We start from the raw sequence: 12,965 nt of genomic DNA, 5'->3' as shown, positions 1-12,965 counted from the left end.
GTACAGAAACCAGATGGCAGTTATAAGAGTCGAGGGGCATGAAAGGGAAGCAGCGGTTGGGAAGGGAGTGAGACAGGGTTGTAGCCTCTCCCCGATGTTATTCAATCTGTATACTGAGCAAGCAGTAAAGGAAACAAAAGAAAAATTCGGGGTAGGTATTAAAATCCATGGAGAAGAAGTAAAAACTTTGAGGTTCGTCGATGACATTGTAATTCTGTCAGAGAGAGCAAAGGACTTGGAAGAGCAGTTGAACGGAATGGACAGTGTCTTAAAAGGAGGATATAAGATGAACATAAAAAAAAGCAAAATGATGATAATGGAATGTAGTCGAATTAAGTCAGGTGATGCTGAGGGAATTAGATTAGGAAATGGGACACTTAAAGTAATAAAGGAGTTTTGCTATTTGGGGAGCAAAATAACTGATGATGGCCAAAGTAGAGAGGATATAAAATGTAGACTGGCAATGGCAAGGAAATGGTTTGTGAAGAAAAGAAATTTGTTAACATCGAGTATTGATTTAAGTGTCAGGAAGTCGTTTCTGAAAGTATTTTTATGGAGTGTAGCCATGTATGGAAGTGAAACATGGACGATAAATAGTTTAGACAAGAAGAGAATAGAAGCTTTCAAAATGTGGTGCTAGAGAAGAATGCTGAAGATTAGATGGGTAGATCACATAAGTAATGAGGAGGTATTGAATAGAATGGGGAGGAGTTTGTGGCACAACTTGACAAGAAGAAGGGACTGGTAGGTAGGACATGTTCTGAGGCATCAAGGGATCACAAATTTAGCATTGGAAGGCAGCATGGAGGGTAAAAATCATAGAGGGAGACCAAGAGATGAATACACTAAGCAGATTCAGAAGGATGTAGGTTGCCAGACACCACACTTGCTAGGTGGTAGCCTTTAAAACGGCCGCGGTCTGTTAGTATATGTCGGAACCGCGTGTCGCCACTATCAGTGATTGCAGACTGAGCGCCGCCACACGGCAGGTCTAGAGAGGCTTCCTAGCACTCGCCCCAGTTGTACAACCGACTTTGCTAGCGATGGTTTGCTGACAAAATACGCTTTCATTTGCCGAGATGATAGTTTAGCATAGCCTTCAGCTACGTCATTTGCTACGACCTAGCAAGGCGCCATATTCAGTTACTATTGATATTGTGAATCATGTACCGTCAAGAGTGACGTTCATCATTAATGGATTAAAGTTAAGTATTCCACCAGCTACGTCCGTTTTTCTAAATTCTAATTTCCTTGCCCTGTTCCAGACCTCATGCCAGCCTGCGTGAGCTCAAATGCGTGCATTTCGGCCTCCTCTAGTAACACGGTGTTGGCTCTCCTGCCAACCACAACACAGTAAGTACTGGGAGATTAAGAAGCTTGCACAGGATAGAGTAGCATGGAGAGCTGCATCAAACCAGTCTCAGGGCTGAAGAACACAACAAACAACAACAACCTGGAATGGTCATTTGTTGCAGCATAGAAATCTAGAATATGTTCACCTTGAAGCTTTCTTCTTTCTTGTTGAAACTATTCCCATGATTGTTTATTTCTGTAGCTTCTCTGAACAGCCAAACCTTCCACGTTGGCGAATTTTACTATGTGGTTGGCCTCACACAGCGTGTACTCTGCCATCGTTGATTTCTCCACATGCCCCACCCTGTACTGTCACTTCTGTTCTGTGATTCCGGTGTTGATTGAGTGTCCAGTCATTCCAACATAAACTTTTCTGCATGTGCATGGTATGCGGTAAATTCCTGACATTGCAAGTGGGTCCCTTTTCTACTTTGCCGATATGAGAGAGACTTTGATCTTCGTTGTGTTTGTGAAATATACAGCCAATTCTGTCTGCCACTTTGGGAATGTAAGGCAGAAAGGCTGTACCTGACATTTCTTTTTCCGATGTTTCACTTCACTGAGTGTTTAACTCTGTTATACTTCTCATACAACCGGTGGAGTACTTATTTCTCCTCAGAACACTTTGCAGATGTTGCATCTTGCATCTGAGGTGCTGTGGCACACATATTCATCTTGCTAATATTCATTATGCCTCTTTTCTGGGTTGGGTGATGATTTGACAGTTTGCGCAGGTATCGGTCCATGTGTGTTGGTTTTCGATACACGCTGTGTCCCAGGTTTTCACCATCCCCTGTGACCAGTTCATCTATAAAGGGTAGCTGTTAGTCCTTTTCTACTTCCATGATAAATTTTCTGTTGGCATGGAGGCTGTTCAAGTGTATTAAGAAGTTACCAAGCTGTTCCTTACCATGGCTCCACACAGTGTAGATATCATTGATGTATGTTTGCAAGATGCCAAGTCCAGTGCCTGAGCTTCCATGAAGAAGTTGCCCATCACTGGACTAAGAGGACTACCCATGGCAATACCTTCCAGCTGTTGGTACAAGTTGCCATTCCACGTGAAATAGCTCATGGTGGGGCATGCACAAAAGAACCTGGTGGTGTCTTGTGGGAAAATGGAACTAATGTGCTCCTGAGAGTCACTGAGTGGTACCTTGGTTAACAAAGAAACATTGTAAAATTGGCTTACATGGAAGTTCTGGTTGTAGATATGCTATCACACCCACTTATTCAGAGAAACTATAGAAATACACAAACATGAGAATAGTTTCTACAAGAAAGAAGGAAGCTTCAAAGTGAATGGATCTCGCATTCTTGTGCTGCAGCGAATGACTGTTGCAGATAGCAAGAGGAGAATCACTCTGGAAATGCCCACGGAAAAGCCCTGGACATTGGCTTGCCAGGTACATATAATGTGAGGCCCCGAGTTCGACTCCAGCCCACCACCAGCAATGGAGAGTGAAACTTTGACAATACCAGCCACTTGTGGGCGAAATATCAGAAAAATCATCAAATAAATGTTGGCTGGAGGACCTGAGACAGAAGCCAACAGGCAGTTTGTCAAGAAGTGACCATGAATGCCTTAACAGTTTTGTGTGGTAAATTGCTGAGATGTGAAATGACATTTCAAGACAACAGTATTTATTTTCTGGAAAAAATATATACACACTAGCACATCAAACAATATTTCTAAGGGAATACATGAAGGCTGTTTATCTTTGTTTACCTTGCCCATTGTTCTTAGCAAGTAACATAATAAACAACTGTCTCTTTCTCAATCAGTAGAGCTGTTTCACTTAATAAAAAGTTATTTAAGGAAAACTGCTTCATTAATTTCTGTTCTTATTTATGCACAGTGTAGGCATCAGCTCTGCCCAGTTAAGGCCAATTCACACTGGCCATCACAGCACCATCACATTACAGTATCATCACGGCAGGGTGTAGGCACACTGTCACGTCACATCACATCAAGTCAATTCAAGTCATGTGATCTCAGATCTCAAGGCTGTCCTCAACTGTTTTCAATCTTAACAACTAACAAAAAATAAAAATGAATAAATAATGGAGACACAGAATAACGACTGATATCAACTATGAAAACCATGACCTAATGAAAGCATGACAAAGCAAAGTATGGAGAACAGAAGCATGGCTGGGTATCAAGAAGAAATGAGTTTGGGGATCATGTGATCAACAATGGCTGATGATGTTACCCATCAAAACTTTGTCCCCGAGAAACCATGAGACTGCCATGCCATGAAGTAACATGATTGTGGAATGCATTGTGCAATATTTTGACATACTGCGATATGACGTGATGACCAGAATTAATTGGCCTGTATTGTAAAATTGAATCATTTTTCAGTTTCGGATATCTAGCATTGAATGAAAAATGTTCAATGAAAAAAAATATCCAAGTCTTCATGGAACATTTGCAATTTGTCATGAAATCAAAGCAAAAAAATAAAATTTAGATTAAGAAGATGGAAAAGCACGAACTCTGCTATTCAAACATTGGTGATAATGAAGGAAATACGTTAAATTCCAATGTTAACAGATCTGATATAGTTTGCTCAACCAGTTTCAACATCAGAACTTAACTTTCTTCCCGAAGACCTTGATGCTAACATCATGTTCCATTTTCTTCCATTCCATGCCCTTTACGACCTGTGTGAATTCTGCCACTCGAAATGCATTGCAAAATATTTTGATATAACCTTACATTCTATTATTTCGATTGTGAATTAGCCGTTACTGCTTCAGTTCATAAATAATGTTTCAATAGAATCAGCAGTCCAATCAGAATCTAAAATTTTGTTACAATTCACTTTCAGTTTCAGTTAGTGTTATTGTTCCTAGTGCTATAGGGCACTATTATTATGAACAATGGCAGTTCACACAAGTGAAGGGACGGATGGAGGTTGCACTTGTGCTGGTTCCAAGTTCCAGTTCCAGTATGCACATAGACATGCTCTGCACTTGAAGAAAGCACGTATCCTACGAATTATGTCTTTCACTTGCTTATGAAGAAGTTATCACTTGCTACCACCATCGACGATGACAGCTCGCAACGCATGGAATAAAAATTCACTAAATAGCTCACTACGAATACATTTAATGTTCTCAGGGGTTACGAAATTCATAGCACAGTTCTCAGAGCACGGCTCAACTCATAGACTGTCAGAGCACACGTTATGTAGGCGCACAGAACTAAACTAAACTCGACCACTTATGTTCATGGCTCCAACTACAGTGAGACTCATTCTGTAGCATTTCCATGGACACTTCTGCAATGAAACTGTATCAACATTTTCTTTCTCTAGCCAGCAGAGAGAATTGCTACTCTCTGTTTAATTAATGGAACTGATATTCTGAAATCGGTATGTATTTTTTTGAGCTTTTGGTGGGGTTCCTCTGCTCTAAAAAAACGACATGTCAATACTACACATACTCTGCTGCCATAGTAGTTGCATTTCTTGTGTAGTGCATGACTGACATATTCTCCTCCCAATGATAGAGTCCCAGAATTCCGAGTTCAAAATTATCACATAATTATCTGAGCCTCTAATGTAAGCTTTCCACTTGGGTCCAAATTTGTTCTGGGGACAATGCTATACGAGGTCTGTTCGGGTCCAAATTGGTTCTGGGGACAATGCTATACGAGGTCTGTTCAAAAAATTGCAGAACTTTGTTCACAAAATTTTTCTACACTTACGTTTTACTTATTGTGCACGGTCTCCTTCGAAATACTCACCTCCACAATTGATACACCACTCCAGATGCTGGGACCAGTCTTGGTACACCTCTTACTGGATCACTCAAAGTGCTGTCTGTGAATTTTCTTTCATCTCATCTATTGTTGCAAATAATTGCCCTTTCAATGGGGTTTTCAACTTAGGAAATAAAAAAAAGTATGCAGGGGCTAGGTCTGGAGAGCACGGAGAATGAGGCAGCATAGTGATTCTGTTTTTTGCGCAAAAATCATGCACCAACATGGATGAATGTGCGAGTGTGATGCAGGAAAGATGTACAGAAATGTTTCTGTATGTAATGGGTTAGGAGCCAGATGTGGGCAGAATAGGTCAAACATGAGGCGGTCATAATCCCGATTTTGCTATTAACCACCATTTTCACAATTTGTTTTATATGAGCACTGGAGATGCCAACGAGCTGGTATATAGTGACAGATGTGCACCTGGTGACCAAAATTGCTATCATTTTTTTCCAGCATAAATCAATTCTGCATTAACACATTAGCTTATCTCCCCAAGTTTTGCTGCCATACAATAATTACAACTCACACTGGACCTCCACGAGTAGCTGCACTTGAATTATAATCACCTGATACTCAGCCGCTGATGCAGCTTTACAGGGTGAAAGCTGAAATTGTGAAAACCTGTAGCCACTAAGAGAGCCAACCACTTGAGAAAACTAGTACACGTTACGCCATTGCTACTCCCTCCAAGCACAGCACATGGAAATAGCCAGCATACATGCAATGCCTTTGTTAATCAACAATGTCAGTTGCAGAAGTCTTGTGATTCAGAGGAGGCTGTCAGCTTATCTTTTGGGCCCAATCATCTATAATCTTCTATGAAGTTACAGGTCTTGCTGCAGAGGCTCTGCCACCATCCACTGCAGTGCTAACTTTCAGGTCATCACTGATGGGGTGCAGAGACTGCCACAACCTACTGGCATACTGGAAGACTGACTAGTGGGGCCAAGAAGCTCTTTGCCATCCGCCATCATCAGGGGGAGCCACTATAGCTGCTTGCCCCATTCCTGCAGCTGACACTAAAGCTGCTGGTGTCTGTCCTATAACTGGAGGCAATGGGTTGAACTCTACATGAGAATGAGTACTCCTGCTTGGGCCGGAGGTAGAGTCGCCTGGGAATACATTTTCACTGTCGATGAGAATCATTCAGAGATCAGCTCACAGAGCTGCTGTCTGTCACTATCTTCCATGCCATCTATGAGTCCTGGGGGCACAGGCTGGGCATGGTCTCACAGTTGTCACCCAAACCATCCTCCACACAACAGTACTGCCTTGCAGATATCTGCCTGCTACTGCTGACATAGTGTGCACTCTACTGGACCATCTGAGCTGCCAGTATCAAGGAAAGACAATTGTGTGTTTCAGATTAATAAACATATCACTGTGAACAATGTTATCTTGGTGCTCTCAAGTGCAAACAGATCCTCTTCACTATGCTCCCACTCTGCACGATCTTGGCAACCAGGCCACTATACAATGAGAGCGAATTTCTTGATATAAATAGACATGTGCAGGGCTGCAGCATTTGAGGCTTAAACTTAAAAGCAAGCTGCTGATGTTGTACTGACATCACAAACAGTCTCTCTCCCATAATAATTGTGAAGCAGATGGTTAGAGAAATGTGTGCATTATACCCATAAACTAACATAGCATGACTCAGTCCTTGTATCACAGACACCAGTCATGGCAGAAGATAGAACACAGTTCATTATACTGACGATGAATGTACCACATCTCAGTATACATCAACAACAGATATAGACATCAAATATTTCCACATAATTTCTAATTCATTTCTAATGAATGCAGGTATGATTCCTTCAGCAACATGCTGGTGCTGCAGATAGCCATGATAGAGAGGCCTGAGGTTTCATTTACACTACATTCCTCATGCAAGCTTACAATTGCTGGCAGATCAATTGTCTAGTCCAGTCTAGTCAAACTTTTTTACATATCATCCGCTTTTGCATCTCTGTTAGCAGCAAAATTTTCCAAACACCTAATGCTTTCTCAGTAATGGTGATTTATAAAGAAGGAAAGTAACTTCATTTACAAAGTTTTTTAAGCAAAGTTACTGCAAATTAAATCATATAATAGTAATTACTTACCAAATACTTGATGTCAAAATTTTATGAAAACCCAACGGAAATGTTTTTAAAACCCCTATTGCCTATTGCTCACCATGCAAGCTCTAAGGCCAACTAGTGGGCAGTACGGGCCAGGTTGACTACCGTCGACATTGACAAATCTGTTCTACAGTGGTTTCTTCCTGAGGTTTACACACAACACCCATGAATTATGGTTATAAAACTGACATCCAATAATGTTCCAGATGATCTCAGATCAGATTAATTTGAAGGCTAAGACATCAATGTATACCACTACACAATCACCAAGTCTTATATCACAGTCAATTATAATAGTGCTTATGAGGGAAAAAGAGCTACAGAAGTTCTTAAAGATGCATAGTCAATGTGGCTCACTTGATAGAGTGCTAGTGATTGTTGTAGAAGTACATTCATTCCACAGATGCAAACAGTAGGCCTCTTGATGAATTTAGTAACCATCTGGGTATCACGCCATACCATACAGTCCCCTCATCTCATAGAAAATGTGCTAAGTCCTGTCAACACAGCAACTTTGGCTCTCTAGGTCATATGCCTGTACACCATTTATGCAGTGGATATCTAAGGTTGTCAGTTTTGACTGTCCAGTCACATTAATGTGCCCACCTGTCAAAAGTTTGAATAACGACCTTCTGCAGGGTGAGACATGCAGAAAGTGAGTCAGTGAGGTTCTGGAAGGCACTAACAGGGATGTGAAGCCATGCCAACTCCAGTGGCATTACCAATGGTGCTAAGTTTCTCGGTTGAGGATCTGTGGTACAACTGGTCCGACTGAGGTTGTTCCGCAGATTCTCAATTGGGTTTTAATCTGGGGAGTATGGTAAACTTATGCTGGTGCTCTTTGAACCAGATACATACATTGTGAGCTGTGTGACACATTGCTTTGTCCTGCTGGTAGATGCCATCATACCGATGAAAAACAAACTGCACGTAAGGGTTGACAAATCCCAAGGGTAGATGCAAACTTAAGTGGATCCAGTGTGCGTTCCAAAATGATCATCCAGGGAATGCTGCAAAACATTCCCCAGACCATAAAACTCCATATTCCAGCCTGGACCTCCTCACAATTGTTGCAGGGTGCTTGCTTTCACAAGTTTCATGCCGCACATGGCAACAGCTATCTGACTGATGGAGCACAAAATGTGTTCATCTGAAAAGGCCACTGATCATCACCCAGTGGATGTCCTGTTGTAGTACTGGTATACAGATTTCTGTCTTCAACACCAATGAACAGCTGCTAGCAGGCATACATGAACTAGGCACCTGCTGCACAGGCCCACACACAGCAGTGTTCGCTGAATGGTTGTTGAAGAAACACTGTCAGTAGTCCCTCGGTTTATTTGGGCAGTCAGCTGCTCACTGTCTGCATGTCAATTTGTCCATACACATCTCTGCAGCCATCATTCGCCCTGTTATCTATGGCCTGGGATGCACTACAGTTACCTTAGTGCTGGTTTTGGATAGCACCATTTTGCCATGCACTGTATATTTTAACCATGGCATCATGCACACAGTTTACAAACTTAGCCATTTCAAAAATGCTTCCACCCTTGGCTCAATAGTTAATGATTGTGCCCATTTAGATATCAGTTAAATTGATCTGTTTCCTCTTTATGGCAAGGACTGCACTATTTCCTGTATCCTCCTGGCACACTTTGTATACTCTCCACTGTTTGTGCTGCCATCTGCAGTCTGTCAGTTGTTATTGCACGTTGATGTTGAATATTGGTTGTGGTCACATAGTATGAATGGATCATGCGTATAACATTTATGTATACTGAGAGATGTTTAGTTGCAATTTCTGATGTAACATGGAGGATTCTGCTACACCTCTACTGTAATATAGGGTATTTTTTGCAACAACTGTTAAGTCTCTCTCTCTCTCTCTCTCTCTCTCTCTCACTTGTTGACATTGGAACAGATGAGCCATTGCGCTTCATCTCATGTAAAAGTGTGCTAAGTCTCTTGGATGTACCCATAAATGGACTGTGAAGTAGTGGCTTCTCAAATCAAGAACTGTTTTATTAGCTTTAGCTGCAATTCTGTTACATCTTCATTTCTGCAAGAAAATGTTTCCAGTTCCTACCTGATAAATATATTTGGACTGTGATTTTATCTAGATTACTGAACGTGTAAATCATTCTAGTTGTAATCTGTACTTCAGTACTCTTAACTGCATAGTTTATTCAACATGTTTGCAGTTTTTGATGAAATAAAAAAATCATTTATTTTCACTTTTTTAAATTGAACTATCTTTGTAGGGCATACAAACAAGTTCAAATATGCTTGTAATTCTCTAGCAATGTCAAGTAGTGATGATGCCGATGCACCATACTAACTGCGAACTGATGCACAACATACGTCAAAATCGGTAGCAAAGACCCCCTCTGACATGTTCTGACAGGTAGGTTTTGTAAGAACATGCCATACATATCCAAAACATCCATACACACACTCCCACCACCCAGTGGCCCATAAACAGCACACTGGATGGCTTAGCTCTGACCCATCAAATTTCAGAATGTAGTCTTCTGAAAGTGAGTGCACTGTGTGATATCACATTATTCTGTATTTTCACTGTTATTGTATAGTTCCCAACACACATTGAATGAGAATAATATGAGTGTTGAATTTTGCAGTTGAGATAACTGATACAATTCATAGTCTCAAAGCACTACTTTCATGTAACTACGAGGTGCATTCAAGTTCTAAGGCCTCCAATTTTTTTTCTCCGGACTGGAAAGAGATAGAAACATGCGCATTGTTTTAAAATGAGGCCGCGTTCATTGTCAATACGTCCCAGAGATGGCAGCACTGTATGGCAGATGGAATTTTACCGCCAGCGGCGAGAATGAGAACTGTTTTAAATACTTAAAATGGCGACGTTTTCCTTACTTGAACAGCGTGCAATCATTCGTTTTCTGAATTCGTGTGGTGTGAAACCAATTGAAATTCATCGACAGTTGAAGGAGACATGTTGTGATGGAGTTATGGATGTGTCGAAAGTGCGTTCGTGGGTGCGACAGTTTAATGAAGGCAGAACATTGTGTGACAACAAACCGAAACAACCTCGGGCTCGCACAAGCTGGTCTGATGACATGATCGAGAAAGTGGAGAGAATTGTTTTGGGGGATCGCCGAATGACTGTTGAACAGATCGCCTCCAGAGTTGGCATTTCTGTGGGTTTTGTGCACACAATCCTGCATGACGACCTGAAAATGCGAAAAGTGTCATCCAGGTGGGTGCCACAAATGCTGACGGACGACCACATGGCTGCCCGTGTGGCATGTTGCCAAGCAATGTTGACGCACAATGACAGCATGAATGGGACTTTCTTTTCGTCGGTTGTGACAATGGATGAGACGTGGATGCCATTTTTCAATCCAGAAACAAAGCGCCAGTCAGCTCAATGAAAGCACACAGATTCACCGCCACCAAAAAATTTCGGGTAACCGCCAGTGCTGAAAAAATGATGGTGTCCATGTTCTGGGACAGCGAGGGCATAATCCTTACCCATTGCGTTCCAAAGGGCACTGCGGTAACAGGTGCATCCTACGAAAATGTTTTGAAGAACCAATTCCTTCCTGCACTGCAACAAAAACGTCCGGGAAGGGCTGCGCATGTGCTGTTTCACCAAGAAAACGCACCCGCACATCGAGCTAACGTTACGCAACAGTTTCTTTGTGATAACAACTCTGAAGTGATTCCTCATGCTCCCTACTCACCTGACCTGGCTCCTAGTGACTTTTGGCTTTTTCCAACAATGAAAAACACTCTCCTTGGCCACACATTCACCAGCCGTGCTGCTATTGCCTCAGCGATTTTCCAGTGGTCAAAACAGACTCCTAAAGAAGCCTTCGCCGTTGCCATGGAATCATGGCGTCAGCGTTGTGAAAAATGTGTACGTCTGCAGGGCGATTACTTTGAGAAGTAACGCCAGTTTCATCAATTTCGGGTGAGTAGTTAATTAGAAAAAAAATCGGAGGCCTTAGAACTTGAATGCACCTCGTAGATTGTGGATTTTCAGACATTACCACTATGCTAGACATGCATACAACAATGCATTTACAGTTACTTGCATTCAGCATGTATGTTGCAAAGAATAACACAACTTCCAGAGTTGCACTATACTACGATAGCAGCTTGACGAGTGGTGCAGACACTGGTGATAATGGTAACTCAAAATCTGGAAACAGTTCTGCGCGCTGACTTGATTTCTGCTCCAATGCATTAGATGCTGTATGCAATGCTAGTAGAATGATACTTTGTGTATATTTTGGATATACTTGAAACTCAAAGTCGGGGAAACAATTATGTGAACCCCTCTGATATATCAGATGGTGCTACATGGCATCTGTCTGCATGCTGGATTGGTTTTGGCTGCTGCTCAGGTTATCAGGCACTGCATCAGCTATGTCAGGGAGCTGTTGTGTTGAAGAAGTAATAAACAAAAACCATGAAAACACAAACACACAATGAATACTATAATAATAATAATAATAATAAAAACATTTAGAGATAGGCACGGTTTAATACTTGCAATCAACTTTGCGAGTTGGTATTTTCTGTCTGGAGACACCAGATCTCTGATGATATTTCATGATGATCAACCTTTCAGTAGCATGTGCTGAAGATGCCTGCCTAGTTCACCTGATGAGTGGGTGCTGAGGATGACTGGTGGGGGAGGGGGGGTTGATGACTGCAACGCCATGGAAATTGGAACAACTATCTTGGATTGAGATAATGCTTCAGGCTGCACTTGTATCTCATGGCCCTTGAATCACAATCTTAGATTCTGATTTCATCATCCTGAGTCTCCACTTTGAATTTTAAATTTAGAACCCTGCAGACTGTGCCAGTATTGTCAGGACCACTACCTTGGATTCCTCACCCTGCATACTGTGCTAAGATCAGTCATCCTGTTTACAGTTTTGGGGTAATTATTTATAGTTTTGAGGTAATTTGTTAAAGTGTGGAGGCCTTCATATGCCCACTTTTATGGAATTCTTAAAGTCCAAAATATTTCAGATTAGCTTTCATAAAATCAAATTCCTCACAACCTTCGATAATTCTAAATCTGGCAACTGTTGGCACTAATTTTCTACAGTCAAACTTATTTCAATGGACTACAGCCTAGCAGATTTTGCTCGGTACAGCATTGCACAGTCATTTCACATCACATCTTCTGAGACCTACTGTGCTCTTGTTGGAGGAACTGTACAGGCATTCATCAGAAAATTATTTACAAATCCTATGAAAGTGTGTGTAATTTTGCATTAGAGGGTCCACAACCCTACCTGTTGATTATGAACATGTTTGACATGTCGTTCACATCTTGAGATTGCTCAGCTGGAAATGTTAGATGTCTTATGTATAACATCGAACACTTACAGTTTATGTGAGGACTCACCTAAATGTCACTTAAAATGCAGTGTTAGCCTGGACATTAGATCATTTTATGTTTATAGGAAGTAATATCGGAGTTCAACGTTGGGTCTGCATTGATATCAAACTTCCATCTCACTAAGGCATGCAAAAATTAATACTTGTTAAAGACTAATACTACCACCCATCATTAGTCTGGACATTGTGGTACAGCTAGCTGGGAATGAACTAAATTGAAATGAATTGAATTGGAAAATCAGTGTTAATTAAAGAGTGATACTGTCACCAATGTGGTACAGTCAGTTTAGAGTCTATGGATCTGA

The 12,965-nt window shown here is 41.4% G+C and overlaps 1 protein-coding gene across 1 annotated transcript in view; it reads left to right on the top strand.

Annotated features, from left to right (window-relative positions):
• The window catches only part of LOC124545658 (piggyBac transposable element-derived protein 1-like), a 28,282-nt gene extending 16,816 nt beyond the window's left edge, over positions 1–11,466 (top strand). Inside the window, exon 2 of the mRNA XM_047124606.1 lies at positions 11,329–11,466. Coding sequence (XP_046980562.1) covers positions 11,329–11,466 — 138 coding nt within the window. The remainder of the gene's footprint in view (positions 1–11,328) is intronic.
• The last annotated feature ends 1,499 nt before the right edge of the window (positions 11,467–12,965 follow it).

This window comes from Schistocerca americana, chromosome 8, assembly GCF_021461395.2.
Source record: "Schistocerca americana isolate TAMUIC-IGC-003095 chromosome 8, iqSchAmer2.1, whole genome shotgun sequence".
Taxonomy (NCBI): Eukaryota; Metazoa; Arthropoda; class Insecta; order Orthoptera; family Acrididae; genus Schistocerca; species Schistocerca americana.
Note: the sequence above shows the minus strand (reverse complement) of the source record. Positions and strands in the feature narration are given on the sequence as shown.